This window comes from Oreochromis aureus, linkage group 3 (genome assembly GCF_013358895.1).
Source record: "Oreochromis aureus strain Israel breed Guangdong linkage group 3, ZZ_aureus, whole genome shotgun sequence".
Taxonomy (NCBI): domain Eukaryota; kingdom Metazoa; phylum Chordata; class Actinopteri; order Cichliformes; family Cichlidae; genus Oreochromis; species Oreochromis aureus.
Window position 1 is genome coordinate 23,992,226 of NC_052944.1, and position 25,057 is coordinate 24,017,282.

At 40.7% G+C, this 25,057-nt stretch overlaps 1 protein-coding gene across 2 annotated transcripts; it reads left to right on the forward strand.

The window, feature by feature from the left end:
• Positions 1 to 4,999: 4,999 nt before the first annotated feature.
• LOC116327720 (thialysine N-epsilon-acetyltransferase-like) lies at positions 5,000 to 24,217 on the forward strand. 2 transcript variants are annotated; one of them, XM_031749370.2, is made up of 6 exons: positions 5,000 to 5,458; positions 5,878 to 5,929; positions 8,444 to 8,527; positions 21,510 to 21,611; positions 21,703 to 21,743; positions 21,889 to 24,217. In XM_031749370.2, exons 1-6 carry the CDS (start codon positions 5,396 to 5,398, stop codon positions 22,054 to 22,056), a joined length of 510 nt encoding a protein of 169 aa, XP_031605230.1. In that variant the 5' UTR covers positions 5,000 to 5,395; the 3' UTR covers positions 22,057 to 24,217. The 2 variants fall into 2 exon arrangements, with proteins under 2 accessions (XP_031605230.1, XP_031605232.1); XM_031749372.2 differs by having other exon boundaries at positions 5,000 to 5,274.
• Positions 24,218 to 25,057: the final 840 nt, after the last annotated feature.

The following is a 25,057-nucleotide window of genomic DNA, read 5'->3' on the forward strand; positions in this document are numbered from 1 at the left end:
AAGTATTTAGTCAGCCACCGATTGTGCAAGTGCCCCCACCTAAAATGATGACAGAGGCCAGTAATTTGCACCAGAGGTACACGTCAACTGTGAGAGACAGAATGTGAAAAAAAAATCCATGAATACACATGGTAGGATTTGTAAAGAATTTATCCAGTAAATCAGGGTGGCAAATAAGTATTTGGTCAATAACAAAAATACAACTCAGTACTTTGTAACATAACCTTTGTTGGCAATAACAGAGGCCAAACGTTTACTATAGGTCTTTACCAGGTTTGCACACACAGTAGCTGGTATTTTGGCCCATTCCTCCATGCAGATCTTCTCGAGAGCAGTGATGTTTTGGGGCTGTCGCCGAGCAACACGGACTTTCAACTCCCGCCACAGATTTTCTATGGGGTTGAGGTCTGGAGACTGGCTAGGCCACTCCAGGACTTTCAAATGCTTCTTCGGAGCCACTCCTTTGTTGCCCGGCGGTGTGTTTTGGATCATTGTCATGTTGGAAGACCCAGCCGCGTTTCATCTTCAAAGTTCTCACTGATGGAAGGAGGTTTTGGCTCAAAATCTCACGATACATGGCCCCATTCATTCTGTCCTTAACACGGATCAGTCGTCCTGTCCCCTTGGCAGAAAAACAGCCCCATAGCATGATGTTTCCACCCACATGCTTCACAGTGGGTATGGTGTCCTTGGGATGCAACTCAGTATTCTTCGTCCTCCAAACACGACGAGTTGAGTTTATACCAAAAAGTTCTACTTTGGTTTCATCTGACCACATGACATTCTCCCAATCCTCTGCTGTATCATCCATGTGCTCTCTGGCAAACTTCAGACGGGCCTGGACATGCACTGGCTTCAGCAGCGGAACACGTCTGGCACTGCGGGATCTGATTCCCTGCCATTTTAGTGTGTTACTGATGGTGACCTTTGTTACTTTGGTCCCAGCTCTCTGCAGGTCATTCACCAGGTCCCCCCGTGTGGTTCTGGGATCTTTGCTCACCGTTCTCATGATCATTTTGACCCCACGGGATGAGATCTTGCGTGGAGCCCCAGATCGTGGGAGATTATCAGTGGTCTTGTATGTCTTCCATTTTCTGATGATTGCTCCCACAGTTGATTTTTTCACACCAAGCTGCTTGCCTATTGTAGATTCACTCTTCCCAGCCTGGTGCAGGTCTACAATACTTTTCCTGGTGTCCTTCGAGAACTCTTTGGTCTTGGCCATGGCGGAGTTTGGAGTCTGACTGTTTGAGGCTGTGGACAGGTGTCTTTTATACAGATGATGAGTTCGCACAGGTGCCATTCATACAGGTAACGAGTGGGGGACAGAAAATTTTCTGTCTTACAGCGTCTTACAGAAGACGTTACAGGTCTGTGGGAGCCAGGGATTGTCCATGTTTGAGGTGACCAAATACTTATTTGCCACCCTGATTTACGAATAAATTCTTTACAAATCCTACCATGTGTATTCATGGATTTTTTTTTCACATTCTGTCTCTCACAGCTGATGTGTACCTCTGGTGCAAATTACTGGCCTCTGTCATCATTTTAGGTGGGGGCACTTGCACAATCGGTGGCTGACTAAATACTTTTTTGCCCCACTGTATTCACTAAAAACAGACTTCTTTGGTGATAAAACTTATAGCTAGGGCTATATCAGGTGACCCTGAAGCATCACTTACTTCCTCCTTTCACTTGTTCCCCCCCATCCTCTCTTTTATTTACAGATATAGGCCACTTTAAATTTTAATTAAAACATCAATTAAAGAGGAGGTTTATCAATGTTTCAAGATTTCAGCACAAATCACACAATAATTTAAACACAAAATACCATAGCACTGACAATGTAACTGATCTTGAATCTAGGTCCAGATCATTTTTATTTGGCAAATGTATTCTGACTGCATCACCTGCCAAATTTTGGTGGAGGTTGAAACAATTTTAGACAAATATAATTTTTAGTGATTTTTTTACTCTAATTATCACAGACGATCTAAATCCAATCAAATTCCTGATTTCTTGCATATTTGTCAGAAAAATAATCAAATAAATTATTAGACAAAGATAATCCAAGTAAAAACAAAAAACTAGGGCTATGCGATATGACCAAAATCTCATATCCCGATATTAAGACATCTATCGTCCGATAACGATATAAATCACAAAAATGTAACATTTTCTGTAAATTCTGTGAATCTCGGGCAGCTCGATTTGCGTGAAGTGTTTCCAGCGGGCGTCGCGTACCTGGAGTCGAGTGTTTTAACTGATGCATGAAATGATACATTTAGACATAGGTTGTAACGGCCGCCGTTTTCTTTGTGAGTATTTATTACACAGCGTGCTGCGGGGAAAAGCCTGTTCTAACGTTTGAGTCTAAGGTTTATTTTTTAGCACCTCTTTTTTGCTTCTCATCCGTAAATACTCTCCATCTTTCACGTGATTCAGTTTATTTTGAAAAGTCTCAACAGGATCTTGAGCTTTATTGTGAAAGGCTTATGTGGAAAATAAACAAGCGGACACGAGGTGGTTTTACCGTCGTTGTTGCTAACGACAACGCATAAAAACAAGCGCTTGTCAGTCTGTAGTGTGGTTATATTAAATATAAGAGAAAGAGAGAACTTTAGGAAATTAATATAGCCGCTACAGTGACCATCAAAATAATGAAAAAATATTTCCATAAACAGTTTATTTTGCGACACCATGAAACCAACCAAAGCGTAAAATGAAACGATAGACGTTTTTATATCGTCATCCGATATATATCGTTATATCGAACAGCCCTACAAAAAACTGTTTTTAAATGAGGATTTCAGTTATTAAGGGAAAAAAGTTATACAAAACTACCTAACCCCATCGGGACATGATACAAATACTTCTTATAACATTTTTATTAAAGTATTTTTAAAGATACATTAGTGTTCATTTGGATGTACTTCTACAGTAAAGCCATACATAATTTACTGAGATAAATGCTGATGTCTGGTGGTGCCTAGTTAGTTCACACTAACTTTTAATAAGCATTAAAAGTAAAAAGAAACTAAGAAACAAAAAGAAACATGTAAATGTTTTTAAATCTTCAACATGCTTTTGATGACTGAAAACTTTAGAGTTTGAAACATTCTTTTTTTGGGGGGGGGTAGATTTTCAGACAGGCTCACACAAATAAATAGATTTACTTAGCTTTCTTTTCTTCCTTTTTAAGCAATTAAGCAGCAAGGCACGAGGACTAAACCCCAATTCAACCAGACCCAGAACTGATCTGGAATTAAAACAGGACTACAACAGTTCAAAATCAGGACTACTTTAAAACTTAACCAAGACAGAACCAGAATCAAAACACTGAAAATCATCATAGACCTGCATTACACTTATTTTTTTAATTCTATCAAAGTACACTATTTAGATTCAGAAAAGTTATTTAGCTATTTAGCCTTGTGCAAACAAGCCTGCATAACTTAATAAATATATAATTTGAAAAATAACAAACATAAAAAGATACACTAGGTACTAGATACATGTTCTGATGAGTTTTGGCAAACAACCATTTGACTAACATGTGTGTCTCACCTGCTCTTGTTCCATCTCTGTTCTGTCCTCATTCTCTCTCTCTCCCTCTCTGCTCCTCTCTCTCCCTCTTTGTGCTGACAATCAAGCCAAACACCAACATCATCAAATATACAGTTGAAACCAGATATTTACATACTCTTAAGATAAAAACACAAACACTTTTTTAATTGTAACATCAAATCAGACTAAATGTTTGTCTTTTTAGATTGACAAATATAAAAAACATATTTGTTAAATTTAAGAGTAAAGAGGGAAATTATATGTATTTCCTTATTGCAAATGGCACCAAATTGTATTCAAAATTGAGCCACACTTATGGAGCTCCACAATTCTTTTCCTGGTGTTTTGGTTGACATCTCTTGATTTTCCAACCCGTTCTCCATGTCACAGAAACAGGCTCTGTGTTTTGCCTTATATGCATCCACAGGTGTGCCACCAATTTACTTACATGGACTCTACTAACCTATCAGAAGCTTCTTCAGCTCAGAATGGAATCGTCTGGAGTTTTATTATTAATTAAAGACACAATAACTTAGTGTATATGTACTCCTAAGTTTGATGAAAGTGACAAAAAAACAGACAGCTCTCTCTCTCTCTTTAGTCTGACATTTAACTAATTCAAAAGATATTTCAATATTTATTTATCTAAAACAAAACAAGTTTACTCTCAATTGATGTTTAACAGTAAAAAAAAAAGTTCTTGTTTTGTCCCTAAAGTGTATGTAAATATCTGGTTTAAACTGTGAATATACTGCTGTGTATTGAAATTCCTCTTGTTTTGTATAGAAATATACTGAACAACATACAAAGCATAATATATAAAATAACATTTACCTGAGTTTTTTCTTTGAAAGAAGCTTCTTATGTCCATTGTTGTGTTCATCAGTACATAACTGAAACCGATTTAGAGAGTTTATTTAGCCGTGGAGGGTAACAACTGAAAATATGAAATAAACACACATGTAAGCTAAGACTCTCTAAAGAAACAGCGTTGTTGTTGTTCGGCTTTTCATTTCGCCACTTGTTGATTCACTGGAAGAGCAAGTAACGTAATATGGGTCAAGTGATCAGTTTGATATCAATCTTTTGTGATACACCGTCATATTTACATTATTTGTACAGTACGAGTGATTTGCTTTGGTACCTGGTCAAACTTAAGCTCTCCTCTGTCTGCCTTTCTGCACTTCTACAGCAAACTCTCAGGCAGCAGCTTTTTCTCGCTCACTCACATGTGAGTGCTGTGCTCATTCGCCCAGTGTCCGAGCTCGGATCATACCAAAATTAGGGGAAATTTACGACTGTGCGCTATGTGCTTCGAATATTGTGTGTAGTTTTTGTTTTATACAGTTGTCAGTCAGACATCTAACTATGAAACAACAACCCGGGCTTAAGCTCAGTAAACCCCGCCCCCCCGCTCCGCCGATGACTCGCACAGATTTAAACAAGAAACAAGACAAGGCTTGCTATTTCTCAGTGTCGAGCAGAGCCAGGGCAGTTATTTCCTCCTTTTTCTAGTCCTCATACTGATTAAAGCAACAAGTCTTTGGAGGACAAGACAGTATTGTTTAGTTTTTTTCTGGAATTTTTCTGACCATTATTTGGGTTGCTGAGAAAAGTTTTAATAGCTAACAGAGGGCGGTAAAGCAACGGAAACGGATGTCAACTGCCTTAAAAATCAAGGAAGAAGAAGAAGAAGATTTAGCAGAGGTCTGTCGTGCTTGTCCAGGGTATAATAAGAACTCGGTTAATCTCCCGTTTCTCTCCGTCCTGTAACAGACCGGAACAGCACCGCGGGACTGTAACCAACTCTAAATCAGATCGTCTTGTCATGGACTTCTCCATTCGTGCAGCCAGTGTAGACGACTGCAACGACATCGCGCGGATGATTATAGTGAGCCAACACATGCGGGCGTGCAGTCGCTGTTGACTGCACACAGTCCACACTCCAGGCTAAGAAATGTCTTATGATATTTAGTATTAATTTAGTGCTAAATGTACGACAGTGAGATATTTAGTCTAGAGTTTCGACTGTGTACAGTGCACAATGGAGTCGAGCTGTGGATGATTCGTTTTGTTAGCTTGTAATCACTGGCAACCTTACCTCGGTGCAACTTTACATAAACAAGATAATGCTGTTATTATTAGGTTAATGAGATAGTATTTGATGAACTCTGGTCGTCCTGCTCATTTCAGTGCAAACAGGCTAATGAGCTGCTTGTTAATGACATTTTTACTGTCAGATGAGGAATAGCTATGTTTGAGAAATCATAATAAATTATGACAGCTAATGCTACTTTTATTTTTTTCTAGGAACTGGCAGAATATGAAAAAGTGGCAAACCATGTGAAAATCACCCAGAGAGGTAGTGTATGTAGTTATGTTGCAGTTCTCTGCCTTGACCATAAATTTATTGTTTTATAGCATTATTAAAACAAGATAACAGCCAATATAATATCCAAGTAGAGGTCCAAAGTTTATTCTTGATGTTGGAAAAATTACCCTTCGCCCTTCATTTCTTTATATCTTGGTAGCAAAATGGAAAAAAGGTGCAGTGATTTGTTGCAATGTGTGCACACGTACATGGATGGAAATACAGTCTATAAGGCAAAAACAAAGTCAAGATTTGGTATGACTGCCTTTATTCGTCAACAAAAATGATTTGAACAAAAAATTTCAAATTTGGATATGTGACTCCATCAGACCTGTTGCCAGTGATTTTCAATCCTGTTCTTGTGTAATTTGGCAGACCTCAGCCCTTTTCCCCTGTGTCCCTTCCTTAAGAATGGCTTCCTATAAGCCAGTCTTTAACTGAGACCATTTCTGATGAAGCTTCAGTGAACATTAGGTGGATCAACTGAAGGTCCAAATGCATCTATCAGGTCCTGTATCAAGTCTTTGCTGGATTTTTTTCCTATTTTCTTAAAGAAAAAGAAGACTTTCAGATGCTGTTCATCTACTGTAGTTAGTTTTTCAGACCTTTGACGTCTCCTTTTTCCTCAACTTGTCCAGTTTATTAACATTTTTTAAGGCCACACCATGGCTGTCAAACCGTGTTATCTCTGACACTTTTCATACATGAACTAAAGAAATGTTTTTGTGACAGGATGCTAGTAATGAAGTGAAGATACATTTTAATGTTATGTGTAGACACAACACTGATCCATTCCTTGAGTTAGGTGCATTTTGTTAAGCTTGAATTATCCACACCTCAGTGTTAGGTGGTTAAATAGATTATTATTTGTAGAGGAATCTTTTCAAGTACAAACACTGCACTTCATGATGGCCAGATCTGTTTTTCATAAACTAACATAATAATCACCCAGGCACTAGGCACTGTAAAAGTTTAACAGATATATTGACAAAGTTGTGCAAGATAAAGATAGTAGGGGAACTGGTGTTAAGGTGTTTGAGTTCCAACAGAAGCAGTCAGGTATTGTGCCTTCCCAGGGCACACATACACAAATCAGGACTCAAAGGTTTTGTGGCGCAGTCGGCACAGAGAGAAGTAGGGCTGCTCAATTAATCAAATTTTAATCTAGATTACGATCTGGGCTTTCAACGATCATTAAAAATGACTGAGCCGATTATTAGCACCTCCCTCGTGCTTTACTCTCGCGCTTCTCCGTGTGGCAAATCGAGCGCACCTCTCTGCGTTTCGAGCACGCGTCACAACAATTAAGAGGACCCGAGGGAAGCTCGGAAAGCTAAGCAGAAGTTATTTGTAGAGGAGAGGATAATGGCTGCTGAAGAAAGAATGCCATTGGTTGAAAAGAGAGGTAAAACGACTTCAGTGGTGTGGAAACATTATGGGTTCGCACAGTCGGACGTGGATCAAATATTGTGCAGTATTTTGAAGTTCACTAAACATAGATGTTTACATTTTTCATTTATTTTTTATATTGCAAACATTTCCACTGTAATCAGTATTTGCACACTATTTTATATTATTTTTTGACAATCTTTAAGCCATTATTCAATACATTGTTATTGTTAAATAAATATCGTCAAATAATCGAGATCTCAATTTCAGTGAAAATAATCGTGATTATCATTTTTGCTATAATCGAGCAGCCCTAGAGAGAAGGGTTATTTAATGAATGAAAACAGGCAGAGAGGCAGGAGGAGCCGCACTGAGAAAGGTAACAACGCAACACAACAGCACCTACAGGGACTCACATACCCAGGGAGAGAAAAACAAACACAGAAAACTAAGGGCTAGCACAAGAGACTCTGGGAAAGACTTGGAGAGCTGTTGCTGAAGACCACTTTAAAAATGACAAAAAAGTTTGGGTGCTTGGAAGCAAAATATACTGCTCAAAAAAATCAAAGGAGTACTTTTTAAATATAGTATAGCATCAAGTCAGTTAAACATGTGGACTATTGGTAATGAAATTAACAACAGATTCTCTACAGGGGCAATACTAAGACAACCACCAAACAGGAATGGTTTTAGAAGTGGAGCGGAATGATTAGCCCTTCCAATCTTTTCTGGCTGTTTTTTTTTCTCTCTTAAATATAATTTAGTTTGTTGTTCAGTTAGATTTTTTTTAAGCTCAATAGATGTACTAAAATAGTTCTGTATGAGTCATTTCTTTCTGCAACCAACATTTTTCCCCAGAAAGCTTACTTCTAAAATTTGTAACTTATGGACCTTTGAGAAAAAGCATTGTCACCATATTTTCCAACATAAGGGCCAGGAACATATTTTTAATCCTTTTGATTTGCTAAGGTTACAGTTTAATGAATAGGTTCTTATTGTTAATATAAACTAAAGTTCCCCTTTGTGAAAACACCATGTAATGTCTGACCTAAATTTCAGAAATCTTATCTGCCAACATATCTGCCATGCTTAGTTGTCTGTAATTGTTTTTTTCAGACTTGGAGCAAGATGGTTTTTCCAACAACCCATTCTTTCATGGGATAATCGCTGAGGTGCCAGAACAGCACAGAACCAAAGAGGGTGAGGGACACAGTCTGACATTGAGTTTTCACCCACACTCTTACAAGCTACAGTATCTGACAAAAATTTGCAACTAAGTGGTGAGTGTTATATAAAATACCCTTTAATATAAACTAAAATAAAATAAATTAAAAATAAAAGACAATAACCAATGCAGCAAGCCAACAGGAAAAACATGAAGAGAAACTCAAGACAGAACTTTAATTAGAGGTAGGATCTAGGCCTTAGTGGGGTAACTTCAGGTTTAATCTTGGATTTATAGGCTTACAAAGGTGGTTCAAAAAGGTGGCAACTTATGCTGCACAGATAATCAGCTGCAAAGCAGGTTGATGGGTCTGTGTAGCACAGCACCATTGCTGGAACGAGACAATGTAACTACACAGCAAAGCAAGACACAAGCAGGCGAAGTTCTTTGTGTTACTCATGCATGAGGGAGACCTGACCTCCGTCAGACTCTCAGCCAGGTTCCCTAAAGCACTCCTTTTATTGTGGTTACATGAATATGACGTCTCACATAGGTATACATGTGGACAAAGAGTACCATGTGTGTGGTCAGAGTGTGACCCCATAAATGACCTCCCCAAACCTGCTGGTCTGGAAGTCCAGCAGTTCATCTAAACAAAAGGCACTTAGACTAAAACAGATATAATTACGTTTATCCTACCACAAAACAATAAGAGAAGGTACGACCTCTCCCATGCTCCCAGGATGAGCACTCTGGAATGCACACAAAGCCTTTGCAGACTACTAAAGATCACACATCCTATCACTACACACTCGATTATACACCTCTAAGCATATATGGTTAAATATTTCCTAATACAAATGACAATAATAAAATCTAAACCCATCATTCAAGAAAACTTATCGTGTTAAATAGCTCCTTATCTGCAAAATAAAAGCTGGAAAATATATCTTGTGTTTTTCAGTGCGCTGATACGACGAGGGTCTGTAGGTTTTTAGACTAACCATTTGTCTTTTCCCTAATTAGCACAAAAATTCTTCTAGGCCTACTTTTTCAATTTTTAATTTTTTTGTTGTTTACCTGTTTGTATTATGTTTTTGTTTCGTTCTTGCTCTCACACCACCAGGGCTCCAACTCAGACCAAACTGCTAAAACTGTACATGTCGTAAGATACTCAATTAGGGAACACTTTAATTTAAAGGAATGTGAAACTTCATTTAAAGTCAGATTGTGACAAAAGGACCAGAAGCACACAGCACTGCTAGTCCAGTGATCTTTTATTTACAGTGCACTTTTCAGTTGGGGCAGATTTCCAGCTGTCCTCATCGGCTCTGCACCACACATACAGCCCTGATATAAGTCCCTTCATCCTACTGAAATAGAGAAGGCATGACCAGTGTGATAAAGGAACTGACACACACAGGATTTCCATGCTCGTGCAAGTGTGTAATTGCGTTTCAGCAGCTGATTGTGTTGTTTCGGCACAGGGTACACAGGAAACAGTCACTCCCTAGGTGCTCCATTCATTTCCTCCGTCTCCACCGTCACCATATACATGGAGAGGAACAAGGGTCATTAAACTGAGCACATACACCTCCCCTCTCTGCCACACCTCAGTGCCGCCCTGAGCGCTCACTGTACCGCCCCTCCACTGCAGTAGGCCAGAGACCACACCCCTGCCACACACCCCCACCGCCCAACTGAGGCCAGGGCCACATCCGACTGAACCTACTCCCACCCCTGCTAGCGGGAGAGAAAATTGGCCATCTGTGCCCCCGGCCTATGGATCACCTTGAACTTAAAGGGCTGTAAAGCCAGATACCAACTGGTGATCTGGGCGTTGGCATCCTTCATGCAGTAGAGCCCCTGCAGCGGTTCGTGATCTGAGCAAAGGGTAAATGGGCACCCCAGGAGCTAATAACGCAGAGAGTTGACCGCTAGCTGAATGGTCAGGCACTCCTTCTCGACCGTACTGTACTGGGTCTCCCGGTCAGTCAGCTTCCGACTGATGTACAAAATCGGCCGGTCGACCATCCTTACCTGCTTTGACAAAACGCGACCTATCAGCCTTCACTTATTGCAGCATAACTAAGGAAGGATTCAGTGTCACCTGATCCAGCACAGGAACTGTATGCTTTAGCAAAAAGGAAAGTTTTAAGCCCATCTTAAAAGTAGAGATAGTGTCTGTTTTTTCAAATCCAAACTGGAAGCTGGTTCCATAGAAGATGTAAACTCAATGACACGACATCGTAGCCTCACCACAAGCTCTTTATTTCCTTACCATCTTTTCCCACACACAAAATAACAACAAAACGTTCCGGGCCACCGGACTCTTGCGATATATAACAGAAAATAACAGGTTAACAATCTCCCTCTTTCTTTTAAAATAAAAGTATAAACATACACCTTTAAAACATTTGTATAAACAAAAAAACTCAAGAAATATTTCAGATGTGCTTCGCTTTACCTAAAGCAGCGGTCCCCAACCCCCGGGCCTTGGACCGGTACCGATCCATGAGTCGTTTGGTACCGGGCCGCGGGAGTTGAGGCTCAGGTGTGAAATGTATGGTTTTCAGGGTTTTTATCAGTTTCAGCGTTATTTTGTTATCGTTTTTATCGTTAACTCGGTTTTCCTGGGTGTTTTCACGTGTGTTATGAATAAATCTTTTTTTCGGTACTGGTACTAGTTTTATTTTGTTGTATTTATCCGCGACACCTTAAAGACCGGTCCGTGAAAATATTGTCGGGCTTAAACCGGTCTGTGGTGCAAAAAAGGTTGGGGACCTGTTAGAAAGCCCACTGTTTACATGTTATTTGCTTGGTTGAAGTGTTATGGTTTGTTTATAGATAGTGTTTGCGCTGTGGAAATTGATATGTCCTACGTCATTGAACTCACCATATCTATGCTGACGCTCCTTGAATGCACCACTCTGTGCCATGTGCTGCTAGTCTGTGTAGCTGCTGATAGCCAGCATTTTCCCTTGTGTCCTCTCATCAGCATCTCGTGGGTTTGGTTTATTGCTGTGTGTGAATGCCAGAAGGTGGGTTCGGTTTACATGATGTTCTGTATGTCAGATACTGTTGTGTGTATTTGTTCCCTCGTGACTATGCTAATGTTATCCTATGCTAATATGCTAATACGCTAATAAGCTACTAAGCTAGTTAATGCTAATTGTAAATCTTGTGTAATTGTTGAAGTTGTTATTGTTATATATGAGTGTCGAATACAGTTCCTTGTGCTATCTCTGTGCTAGAATAATGTCTGAGCATGTTGAATGTTTTATGTGTGCTGTACTGATAGTTGCTTCATGTATCGTTATTACAGACCACAGCTGAATAAATCTCCTAAACTTGGAAGCTGCCTCTGTGTTCTTTAACCGGAACACACCCACCATACCTTGCCGCTCTAAATCAAATCAGCTAAACTCCCGGAGACAACATTCTCTCCATTTTAGGACCGCTGACCTAAAGCATACTATGGTCGTGTCCAAATTCATGGGCTGCATCCTCCTGAGGACCCGGCCTTCGCGGTCTACGTGGGCCAGGTCCTCAGACGGTCGGGTAGGCCGGAAGTAAACGGCAGTGAAATTGGACGGTCTAGCCTTCTGATTAACATCACCGCTGTCTCGGTGGAGTTTAATAAACTCGGCCGTCTGCTCCTTGCTATGTAAAATATAACAGGACACTGGCGTAAATTCTCGACCGTCTCACACTTCTGTTTAATCAGTTTTCTGTTTGACGTTTAGTCAGCTGTATAAAAACCAAGGAGGAACCCACTCGGGGGATTAATAAAGTTTTATTTTATCTAATCTAATCTAATAACTTTAATCTCAGCCAAACCAATTTACTCACGAACAAACAAAACACTGAAAAAGCCCAACAATAAAATTTTTAGGTTGTCTCAGGTACTTATATACTACGTTTAACCAGAGTGGCGAAAGTCCGCGGGGATCTGAAAATGATGTGCCGGGAGTTGTGCCGTTCTCGGCGGCTTCAGTGACCCTCGAGCTCCCGGCTCGCTATCTTGATAAACCGAGCAGATATTTGATGTTTACACAGCTACTTTCTCGAAAATATGTTAAAAGTTTATTTTGTGACCCAGAAAAATTAATAAGAGTAATTTTAAAACGTAGTACCGGCCGCCATTGCCGGAAACTAGAGTTTGGCTGGGCCGCGCTATGAATTCTGGGATATGGTGGGCCAAGAAGGATACACCCGACCCATCCTCAAATTCGGGGATAAGGAGGACGCATTTGTCGGCTGCACTCGGAGCAGCCTACGAATTTGGACAGCCTTCGGCGCGTCGCTGTGACGTAATCGGTCTACAAATGTGGCCTCAGGAGGATGCAGCCCATGAATTTGGACACGACCTGTAACTGCACAAAATCAATAATAATGCATTTTAATGAAAAAATGTATGAGAACTTTAATGCTGCTCATTTCTAACCTCAGTCTCGTCTCTGTAACCTGCTTAGTGGACTTGAGTGCATTAAACAAGGAATGATTGTCAGTCGCACAGATCAACGGAAGAGCATTCAGACCAGTGTTACCAGTGGTATGCTCAGGAAAAAGTGTTGCCAGGAAGACTGCCTTGCCTATTCCTGGGGTATTCAAACTTTCTGATGAGTGCCATATAAAATTTTCTCAGAAGTCAATGTGCCATATGATTGTATTAGCAATAAATTTAATAACGCTCTATATTAACAGTTACACACTATATAGAACAACTTTATAGAATGTATATGTGTATTTCCGTGGTGCTGATGCTGCGCTGAGCGGACAGCTCCTGAAGCATTTGAAGTGGAATGTGGAAATTTCAACATCGCTTGAAAAAACTGCCAGCTAGCAACGTCCCTCTCACCGGTAGGCTAAGTTATTTTTAGCTAATTACAAGTTGAATCTGGTAGTTGGGGTTGTTAGCTAAGATACCATCATTAAGAAGTGGCACAATTAATCTGTCTATGCGAGCTAATTTGCGATGTGCACCGCTGGCCCGCCCATTTATTTTTTTTAATGCATCTTCTCAGATTAAAGTGCTTTAAGTGCTTTGTCAATATTGTTGATTCGATTCAACTTAGCCTCAGACAGTCAGAAATATTCTGATCATTTATCAGTACTGACTTCATCAGAATTGTGAACATCACAGCAGATGCCTTTGTGTGAAAGTAACTGAGAATAAAACACAGAAAAACATCAAGGAGATTTTTCTGGTCTGGCATTTTATAGCAGATAACCTTAAAAATATTCTACAATGTTCTGCATATAAAGTTTTAAATTTCTTCAGTATTGAGCAACAGAAAAAATAGGCTTTCTTGTCCGAGGTCATTTAAGTGAAAAAAAATACATAACAGAAAAAGACAGCAGCCGACAGCGCTGTAAACAACTGTAGACTGGTGGGTAATAAGCGAATGAATAATACAGAAAACAGAGATTGGAGACGGGAAACTGTTCTTGAAGTACAGAGAGAGATAGAGAGAGAGCTAGCTGTGCATGAAGTGTGATTGTAATGGTCGTGGAAGCAAACAGCAAAACTCATGACGACATTGATCAAATGCGAAGATGCTTCTTTTGCTGCTGGCTTGGTGAATATTGGTTGGAGAGACAAAATCTGCAGCTCAGAATCAGCGCAAAAAGACGTAAACACAGAGCGTACCCGATGCAGAATCGCCGATCTCCGACATAGTGTACGTCTGTGGGCCGTCGGGTGAGAAAGCCGAGAAAGACAAAGTTGATTCTGATGCGTCGGGTCCGTTCTGTGTTTACGTCTTTGTGTGGAATCCGTGTACCTGCTCTCATTTGCTATTTGGTTGTTGTTGAAATGGTTTTGTGAGCTTTAATCTGAGAATCTGGCATTTCTGGCAAAACACAGTTATATTTAAAAGTTGATTCAGGATTTAATGAATCGATATTGCTTTATTCAAGCTACTCACCTCCCACTTCCACCTGCACTTTCAACTGGACCACGGCCAATCAGAGAGGTCCCGCCCCTTACTATCTCTGATTGGTTTAGTCCACGATAAGGGCATAATGTGTGTCTGTTGTTGACCACAGGGAAGGTTGCAGATATTTTTTTTTTTTTTTTTTTTGCTATCTGAATAGTTGGTCGCACAGGTGCAACCAAATATTTTTTTTAGTCGCACCACTGAAAAATTTGGTCGCATTTGCGACCAAAATGGTCGCACTCTAGAACCCTGAAACGTGTAATATTTTCTCTGAATACAGGACGATTCCGTTTTTACAGGGCGGTTGGCAACTCTACTAACTAACCTTATGAATAAAATAAAGCTCACTATCAGTAACATCATAGCACCCACCCAGCTGTATAGAAACTCCGTCATGCTAGCTTGTACGCAGTACAAGTTATTGTAACTGACTGTAAAAAGTCAGCCTAACGAAAATAAACTACACATAAACTTGGTTTATATCTGACCCAGATGGACTGCAGGTCATAACGTCTTACCTGAAGTTCAGTTCACCTAACACTCGGACCAGCGGCCGCCATGGGTCTCTCCTCCTCCTGCCTCTCCTTTCCCTCATCCACCTGCTGGCCTCTGTGGAAGCTCCGCCATAGCCACCACCAAACAACTGAGTTATTTTTACACATCGACCAGCATCTGTCCAATGCTCCACCTTTCATTGTTTATATCGTTACAAAAAAATAAATAAATAAAAAAATAAAATAAAATCATCGGCCCAAAAAAACAAAAAATCACCATCAGCCCACCGGGCAAATGCCCTATGGCCAGTCCAGCTATGGTCTTGCCATCAGTTAACCCTTTGCGTGCCCTGATCTATTCCATCAGACATGGCAAGAGTTTCTCCTGCCACAGTACTCCTGACCATGCGCCTGATTTTCTTAGACTGCCAAAAGAGAGGACAAAATTTCCCCTTTTATCCCTAAGGACGATTAATGCCCCTCCTTGAGTACCTCCATCAGGAAGGTTACCAAATGAAGCATCACTGAAAACAATCAGTGCCAAATCATCACTGTTACCCAAGTGCTGAAACTTAAGGGCCCACTTCTCTGCCTTAAGTTTACGGATAACTTTGTTCACTTCATGAATGGACTGCACAGTTGCATCTTTAACATTAGATGCCAGGCTACATGTGTCAAACATAACATCTGGCCTTGTTTGGTTTGGTACCCCACAAAATCTGTCCTATTTTTGATCTGAGTTGCTCCCATTCTGTTTCACTTAAGGAAGCATCCCTCTGTACAGCCCATGCTGCTTGTAACTGAACCGGTTGTAGGTTGTCAATGTAAAATTGTTGATGCACCTCTATTACATCGTTAACTGTACAAATGTCCATACCAACACAGGAGAAGCTGTCATGTTCTTCACGCCCCACAAGGAGGGTAGATATCAGTACAGGAATGACATGAGTTGCAAAGTGACTTGAACCAGCCAAAAGAAAATCATCAACGTTACATGCAAGCACTCCTGTAATCTCAGATAAAGATAAATGTCTCTCGACAGTTCCATTCCCTGCAAGAAGGCATATTTAATGTCCGTTGAATTGACTTTCCACTTGTTTTGACATATCACAGGTAGCACCAGTCTGAGGGACTCAGATGCACATGTTGGAGAGTCTTTCTGTAGTTGTTGAGTATTAACCTCTTCAAACCCACGTGCCACAAGTCGGGCCTTCGGGACAATACCATTAGTAGATTCTTTGAGTGTACAGACCCGTCTAGTAAACACACACTTTTGACATAGGTCTTTCACTTCATCAAATACACCATTACTTTGCCAGTTCTCAGTCTCCTGCTTTTTGGCAGCACCAAAGGAGATGTCTTTTGTCATGAGTACATCTGCATCTCTATTTTTAGGTTCAGTGCAAAGACCATCAGCATGTGACATGTCTAAAGCATTCTTTTCACCTTCACTACCATCAGGCTCAAGATATTGCACATTATACCAGTTTTTGTATTGCCCTGTGGCTTTTCCTGCTCTGCCTAATACTTTGGCTTTATGTTGAACACTGTCTCTGTTAGTAGAAGTGATCAGCTGTCCTGCCCCCAACTTTACATCTGCAGAGGAGACCAGATCAGTATATGTAGAAGACTCATTTGCAGTATGTGTCACATTAGTCTGTGTCATAGTGATGTTTTCTGTAGTGTTAGTCTCTCTGTCACTAGTGATGTGTTCTTCCTCACTGATATTTTGTTCACCATCAGGTGCTTCTGTTTCATCATTTTCAACTGTGTCTTTGTTGTCAGTGTCATCATCAGTAGTACTCCACTCTGTGCATCCACTTTAGTCAACCTTGACTGATGTACTCTTACAAGAGTCCCCCCATGTCTTACAAATACAACAGTTCCATCCTGCCCAATAACTACACCTGGGCCCTTCCACTCTGTACAGTCGACTCGTTTGTAGTATACTTTATCTCCTGTCTCATATTTGTCATCTGTAGGCCCGCATAATGCCCTCCTGATCCTTTCTGAACATTCTGCCTTAGTAAATGCTCTCCTGGAAGCATGTAATGCTGATATATGTTCTGCTACTCTTGCACTTACAGTTGTGCCCTCTAAGGCAGGTGGTTTATCCACCAACACAGAAGGAAGATTGGGGTTTTGACCAAACACAAGTTGATGTGGACACACAGAATAACAACAAAATGTTCCGGGCCACCGGACTCTCGCGATATAACAGAAAATAACGGGTTAACAGAAGAGGGGCCTGAACACTGAAGGCTCTGCCTCCCATTCTACTTTTAAATACTCTAGGAACAACAAGTAAGCCTGCAGTGCGAGAGAGAAGTGCTCTAATGGGGTGATATGGTACCATAAGATCATTATGATAAGATGGGGCCTGATTATTTAAGACCTTGTAAGTGAGGAGCAGGATTTTGAATTCAATTCTGGATTTAACAGGAAGCCAATGAAGGGAAACCAAAACAGGAGAAATATGCTCTCTCTTTCTAGTCCCTGTCAGTACTCTTGCTGCAGCATTTTGGATTAACTGAAGGCTTTTCAGGGAGTTTTTAGGACATCCTGATAATAATGAATTACAGTAATCCAGCCTAGAAGTAATAAATGCATGAACCAGTTTTTCAGCATCACTCTGCAACAGGATATTTCTAACTTTAGAGATGTTGTGCAAATGGAAGAAAGCAGTCTTACATATTTGTTTAATATATGCATTGAAGGACATATCCTGGTCAAAAATTAGAGGCCATCCAGGTCTTTATGTCTTTAAGACATTCCTGCAGTATAATTAATTGGTGTGTGTGTTATGTGGCTTCATGGACAGATAGAGCTGCATGTCATCTGCATAGCAGTGAAAATTTATGCTATGCCTTCTGATGATACCACTTAAGGGAAGCATGTATAATGTAAACAGAATTGGTCCTAGCAGTGAACCCTGTGGAAATCCATAATTAACCTTAGTGTATGAAGAGGACTCTCCATTTACATGAACAAATTGGAGTCTATTAGATAGATATGATACAAACCACTGCAGCACAGTTCCTGTAATACCTACAGCATGCTATAATTGTTCTAATAGAATATTATGGTAGACAAAATCTGACTCTGCACTAAGGTCTAGCAGGACAAGCACAGAGATGAGTCCACTGTCAGAGGCCATAAGAAGATCATTTGTAACCTTCACTAAAGCTGTTTCTGTGCTGTGATGAGCTCTGAAACCTGACAAACTCTTCAAATAAGCCATTCCTCTGCAGATGGTCTGTTAGCTGTTTGACAACTACTCTTTCAAGAATTTATGATATGAAAGGAAGGTTAGAGATTGGCCTATAATTAGCTAAGACAGCTGGGTCTAGAGATGGCTTTTTAAGTAAAGGTTTAACTACTGCCAGTTTGAAGGCCTGTGGTACATAGCCGATTATTAGAGATAGGTTGATCATATTTGACATCATTAATAGGTAGGAATTTTTTGAGCAGTCGTGTAGGAAGGGAATACTTATTAAAAACTACAACAAATGACTGCATGCTGTTATCCAACCACAAAGCCACAACTGACTATTAACATCAGTGGGGCTAAAAAATTTAACCCTGGTAGTTTTGGGTTTTTATTGCAAGTGTGCAAAGTAAAATCATTAAGCATCCACAATAAAACTAGGATGTATGGAAAAGCTATGTTTAAAAATCCATACTCTGTTTAATAGGACTTGGGAAATATTTCTAAAAAATGTAAATTTCAGAGCTGCAAATAATTCTGTCCTCATCTGCATCTTTCCCAGTTCATGTGTTGATGGACCTTTAAACCACATAGAACCCATAGATTTCAATTCTGGATTCAGTGAGTGCTGGTAAATTTGAGGTTACATTTATAAAGCTTATCATCCATAAGTGTGAACAGCACCACAATTCTTATAATTTTTTCACTGATATAAAGGAATTGATATGCAGTTATGCATGCACAGTATAAAGTAAAGCTGTTAAAACTCATTGTGCTAAATGTCCAGTCAAGTTTCAAGTTCATGTACAGATAAACAGCGTAGCCATATTTTCCCGCGATGAAATTCTTTGGCTTTGGCACTTCAACATGAACATGTTGAAGTGTGCAGTTATATTAAAGAAGAAAATAACAATAATAATAATAATAATAATAGTAATGAAAATAACAAATAACAGAATGCTAAAGTATTAAATATTAAGAGAATTTAAGACAATTGTTTGGTATTTACAGTTGTGCAAAAACATCCATTGAGGATTTAAAGTGGTTTAAAGTGACAGTGTGTAGAGTCCAGTAGTTGTAGTGAGTGTGTAATGGTGTGTGCAGAATGCCAGCAGTTCAAAACCATGATGGCTTGTGGGTAGAAATTGTCTCTGTGTCTGCTCGTGTGGGTCTGAATGCTCTGGAAGCGCCTGCCGGACAGCAGGAGTGTGAAAAGTCTGTGGCTGGGATCAGAGAGGATCCGCTGCCTTTTCCTCATGCAGTGCTGTTTATAGAAATCCTGCAGGGCTGTCAGTTCATTCCTGGTGATGCGCTGTGCTCATCTCACCACCCTCTGCAGAGCTTTGCGGTCCGGAGCATTACAGCTGACATACCAGGTGGTGATGCAGCCAGTCAGAATACTTTCAATGGTGCATCTGTAAAAGTTTGTAAGTATTCTGGGGTTCATGCCAAATCTTGAATCCCAGCCGCTGCAGGAAGAAGAGCCGCTGTCTTGCCGCTTTTGTGATCACACCAACATGGTGTGACCAATTCAGATCCTCGCTGATGTTGATGCCTAGGAATCTGAAGCAGCTGACTCTCTCCACCTCTGCTCCTTCGATGTGGATGGGGGTGTGGCCTCCTCTCTGCAGTCTCCTGTAATCCATGATGAGCTCCTTGGCAGCAGGTTGTTGTTGTGGCACCATGATGTCAGGGCTCTCACCTCTGCCCTGTATGTCGTCTCATCTCCATCAGAAATGCAGCCGATGATGGTGGTGTCATCTGCAAATTTGATGTTGGTGTTGGAGCTGTGTGTTGCTGTACAGTCGTGGGTGAACAGGGTGTACAGCAGGGGGCTGAGCACAGATCCCTGGGGGGCACCTGTGCTGAGTGTGAGTGTGAGTGTGGATGAGGTGATGCTGCCGATCCTAACCACCTGAGGTCTGTCTGTCAGGAAGTCCAGGATCCAGCTGCACAGGGAGGAGCTGATGTTCAGGTCACAGAGTTTTATGACAAGTCTGGATGGTATGATGGTGTTGAAGGCGGAGCTATAGTCTATGAACAGCATCCGCACATATGTGTTTTTCTGGTCCAGGTGGGAGAGGGCAGTGTGAAGTGCATTTGCTATTCCATCGTCTGTAGATCTATTGGGCCTGTAGGTAAACTGTAGCGGATCAAGTGAAGCAGGGAGTAAAGATGCAATGTGAGCGTTGACTATGCGCTCAAAGCACTTCATAGCAATGGGGGTGAGTGCTACAGGGCGATAGTCATTTAGGCAGCTCACATTAGTTTTTTTGCGACAGGGATGATGGTGGTCCTCTTAAAACATTTTGGGACAGCAGACTGGAACAGGGAAAGGTTACAAATGTCTGTAAAGACATCTGCCAGCTAGTGGGCACATGCTTTGAAAACACGACCTGGAACGTTGTCTGGTCCAGGAGCTTTTCGAGTGTTTGCTCTCCTGAAATATTTACACACGACTGCCTGAGATATCTGAATAGGGCAGCTGTCCTCTTCCAGCAAAAGCTCCTGAGATAGATGTTTATCAAAGCGTGCATAGAAGGTGTTAAGCTCATCCGGTAGAGAAGCAATTACCTCCCTCACTCTGCCGCTGTTTCCCTTGTAGTCTGTGATGCTCTTCAATCCACTCCACATGTTCCTGGTGTTGCTGTAGCGGAGTTCCACCTTTTTCTTAGTTCTGTCCCTTGGCTGTTTTTATTGCTTTCCTGAGTGCATACCGGTACATGTTTTTTTTATTCACCTGGGTCTCCGGATTTAAAGGCTGCAGTCGGCGCTCTGAGTGCTGCGCGGACCTCTCCGTTACCCCAAACCAGAAGCCGTGGGTTAAGTTCGTACATTAGCCCGTGGTACGACGTCATTGATACATTTGTGAATAAAGTTTATTACATACTCAGCGTAATTGCTGATGTTGCTGTCAACAGCAGTCCTGAAGACTAATCAATCTGTGATGCTGAAGCAGTGACGCAGGGTGCTGTCTGATTGGTCGGTCCAGCGTTGAACCGAACGCGTCATGGGCTGCTCGCTTTTCAGCTTCTGCCTATAGGCTGGCAGCAGCAGAACTGAGGAGTGATCTGATTTGCCGAAGGCCGGTCGGGGGCGGGCTTTGTAGGCATGTGCATACGGAGTGTAAACATGGTCTAAGATGTTCTCACCACGTGTTGGAAAGTGTACGTGCTGATAAAACTTAGGCAAAACTTTCATCATGTTGGCTTTTATCGTGGCTGGTGACTTTAATAAAGCAGCCTCTGGATGCAAAGTTTCCTGCCGGTCGTCCAGTGCTCATGCGGTTTCAACATTGATCTTTAAATGCTTGGCTGCAATTAAAGATCAATTGGTTTTGCTACCTGAAACTAATATTTTTCTTTTCTTTCAGGCTACACGAAGATCGGCTATGCACTTTACTTTTATACTTACAGCTCCTGGACAGGCAGAGCAATTTACATGCAAGACTTGTATGTAATGCCTGAGTTCAGAGGTACAGTACAGCATCTGAGAAGATGTCTCATCATGGCTGTGTATATGAATTTGCAGGAAATCTCAAGTAATGCATATGATCTGTCTTTCAGGGAAGGGCGTTGGTAAAGCACTAATGAGCAAGGTGGCACAGGTGAGTGCAATGTGAATACTGTATGTTCAAAACTTCCAAGCATAAAGTACTAAACAATGTCTCAGAGGTTGCATACCGAAGAAGCTTCCATGCAGCATCTGCACCAGTCATTCCTGTCTTCCTTCTTGCTTTTGCTCTCCTGTAGCTGGCTCTGGCTGCTGGTTGCCACCAGCTCAACTTCACCGTTGTAGACTGGAACAAACCATCGATGGACTTTTACCTCAGCCAGGGCTGTTTCGATGTCACTGCTACCATGGGTTACCACTGCATGCGCTGCGAGGGGGAGGCGCTAGAGCACCTGGCTCAACCTTAACCCAACCCTTGTGACCTTGTGACCTTTGCAGCCATGAGGTCAGCCCACGGATTGCAGGGATGGAGCACCACTCAGTGGCTCTTTCCAAAACTTGACAAGCTGATTTTTATTGACTGTTTGCTAATCTCTGCCTTCCTTAACTACAACATTCAAACTTAAAAGCCATTTAGTAATGTGTTGCATATTTAATGCAGCATGTTCCAGTAGGATCTTCCTATTCAGTACTCATTAGTTTTTTATCAGTAATGAAGGTCACACATATAAAAATAGCATAAAATTGATTTCATTGCAGTAACATTTTGTCACTCACAGTGGATGTTCCAGTCCTGTGAAGGGTTTTTTGCTTTAGTTACCAATATCATTCATATCTCAGATGTCTTCCACTTTTACAGATATAATAGGTGGAAAATAATGACGTACAAACATTATATAATTCAACACAAAAATCTATACTTTGTACTCCTTATATTAAGCTCCATATAAAAAGCAAATAATGTGACATGGGTTGTGGGACTGGATAAGTGATTGCTGGAATGGAGGCTGTGGCTCGTGGAACCAATTGTAATTATGTGAAATGGTTTTACTTGGATAATGGTGAGCTTTCGGTCCAGGGGGAACACTTGGGCAGCAGGTGAGTTTCCACAGGAGGGTGAGAGTTGCTGGTGGAGAATGGACAGGCTGGTGAGCATGCAAGTCCCTCCTCCTACAGGTCTCAGAGTTTCTGAGTTTGGGGTAGGCGCAACTGGCTGGATGTATTCACTAGTCTGAGGAACAGGCAGTTCCACAGAAACAAGTTATCCACAGGAACACGAAACTGGTTACTGAAAGGAGCAAAGGGATTCTGTGTTGGCTGAGGAGAAAGTGTATGAGTGACAGAAAAGAAAGTTGGCTCAGTCTTCACTACTTTGGAAAAGAACTGAGGCAGCCTTGAATCTTTAAATACCCTAGATTCGATGAGTTGATTGTGGTGTGGAAGAACCAAACCAGAGACGCCACCCGTGGGTGGGTAAAACATCCAGCATGATGGTGAAATTTTTTTAAAGGGTTTTTTTTTTTCTTTTAACACTAATTAATTGTGTTGGACAGGTGTAGAGAAGGCTGTGGTTTTCATGGTCAGTGTTAGGTTACAACAAGAGTAGCAGACTTCAGTCAAAACTTGAGCTGATGATTCTAATTACAGTATTCACTGAAATCCATATTTATGCTGTGTAGAGGTTGGAAATTAAGCAAGATAGTTCATGTAACACCTTCTTGTTTCAGTGGGCTAAATTCACAAAGACCAGCAGCACAGCTTGATTGACCACAACCTGTACTCAAACGTCTACTGGAGCTCAGAATAGAAATTGTGATTTATTTTTTATGTGTTTTTTAAAGAGGCACCACTACAGCTGACTACAATGGACTTTTTTTTTTTTTTATTATGACAGGTGGACATTCATTCCTTGCACAAATATAGCTGGTAGATGACCTACTTTTACCTTTATACTTTGAGAAAACTTTAGAGGCTGTGCTTATTTCACTTTTACTTGGATGAATATGTTGAATCAGTACTTCAGCTATTAATCGCTTTTTTAAAAATCACTTCTACCTTAAGTGAAGAATGTGTGTAGTTTTGAAACCTCTGGTGACTATTGAATGACACATATTGACACCCAAGCAACAATTTCACAATAAACTTCTCCCTGCCATCCCATCCTTTGAAAAGTAAGGGTTTGTTGGAGGATAGTGCTTTTTTTTTTTTTTTTTTTTTTTTTTTAAACCATATTGAGTAATATATCATATAAAAGGGCATAGAGTGAGCTATACAGTTCACTTTTGTTTTTCAAAATGACGCACTACGATGTCACAATGGCTCCATAAATTTATGCTAAATCACACATTACATAAATCTATCTTAAGATCCAAAGTTTTTGTGCAGTGCGTCATTAAAAAATCTGAGGAAATTGGACAAGTGGAGGAAAAAAGAAGTGGCAGGCTGAAAAAAAATTGTCTTCCGCAGATGAACATCTGAAAGTCATGTCCTTAAGAGAAAGAACAAGAACTGGATGTGATGAACACAAATTGTTGTCATTATGTATGAAAGAAGAGGTTCAACAGTGAGTGTCCATGGACATTTGTAAAACATGGTGGAGGTTGAATAAAAGGATTTTGATTCATTAAATCCTGAATTGATTTTTAAATATAAATGTTTTGGCAGAATTTCAGGTTAAAGTTTCCATTTCAACAACCACCAAACAGCTAAAAAGGCAAATGAGAGCAGACCCAACACATCAGAATCTGTGAGATGTCGACTTTCTCACCTGACGCCACGTATGTGGACTCACCTTCAAGGGTGAAAACGCACATCTAAGAGATTCCGATGCTGCAAGTTTTGTCATTCTCCAACCAAAATTCACTGAACCAGCAGCAAAAGAAGATCAAAACTATGTATCACATCTGATAAATATTGTCATTAATTCCCTCTTATTTTTGCTGTTTTGTGCAGGATATCACACTTCCTGCACAGTGCGCTCTCTCTCTCTCTCTCTCTCTCTCTCTCAGTGTACGTCAAAAATAGTTTGCCATCTCAAATCTGTTTTCTGCATGATTTGCTTGCCTATTATGCACCAGTCTACCATTGTGTACAACACTGTCAGCCATTGTTTTGTTTTTGGGGGTTTTTTATGACTTCCGACAAGAAAGCCTTATTTCTGCTGTTGAATACTAAAGAAATTTAAACTTTTTTAAAATTATCCCAAATTGTAAAATGCTTAGCTGTGTCTCCAATAAAAACCTCTGTAACTTTGCTCTGCTTCACTTCAGAAGCATCGGGTAATGTTCATATGTTAATTCATTCTTTTCTTCGGTTTTTGTTCTACTGCAGAATATTTTAAAGGTTATCTGCTATAAAAAGCCAGGCCAGGAAAATCTCCTTCATGTTTCTCTGTGTTTTATCCTGAGTTACTTTGACACAAAGGCATCTGCTGTGCTGTTTACACTTCTGATAAAGTCTCACAAGTCT

What these genes read in the sequence shown, in the direction of transcription:
- LOC116327720 (XM_031749370.2), top strand. Translation starts at nt 5,396, where the DNA reads ATGGACTTCTCCATTCGTGCAGCCAGTGTAGACGACTGCAACGACATC. An exon ending in TGTAATGCCTGAGTTCAGAG is followed by an intron (nt 21,612 to 21,702) that starts GTACAGTACAGC and finishes TCTGTCTTTCAG; the next exon opens with GGAAGGGCGTTGGTAAAGCA. An exon ending in TAATGAGCAAGGTGGCACAG is followed by an intron (nt 21,744 to 21,888) that starts GTGAGTGCAATG and finishes GCTCTCCTGTAG; the next exon opens with CTGGCTCTGGCTGCTGGTTG.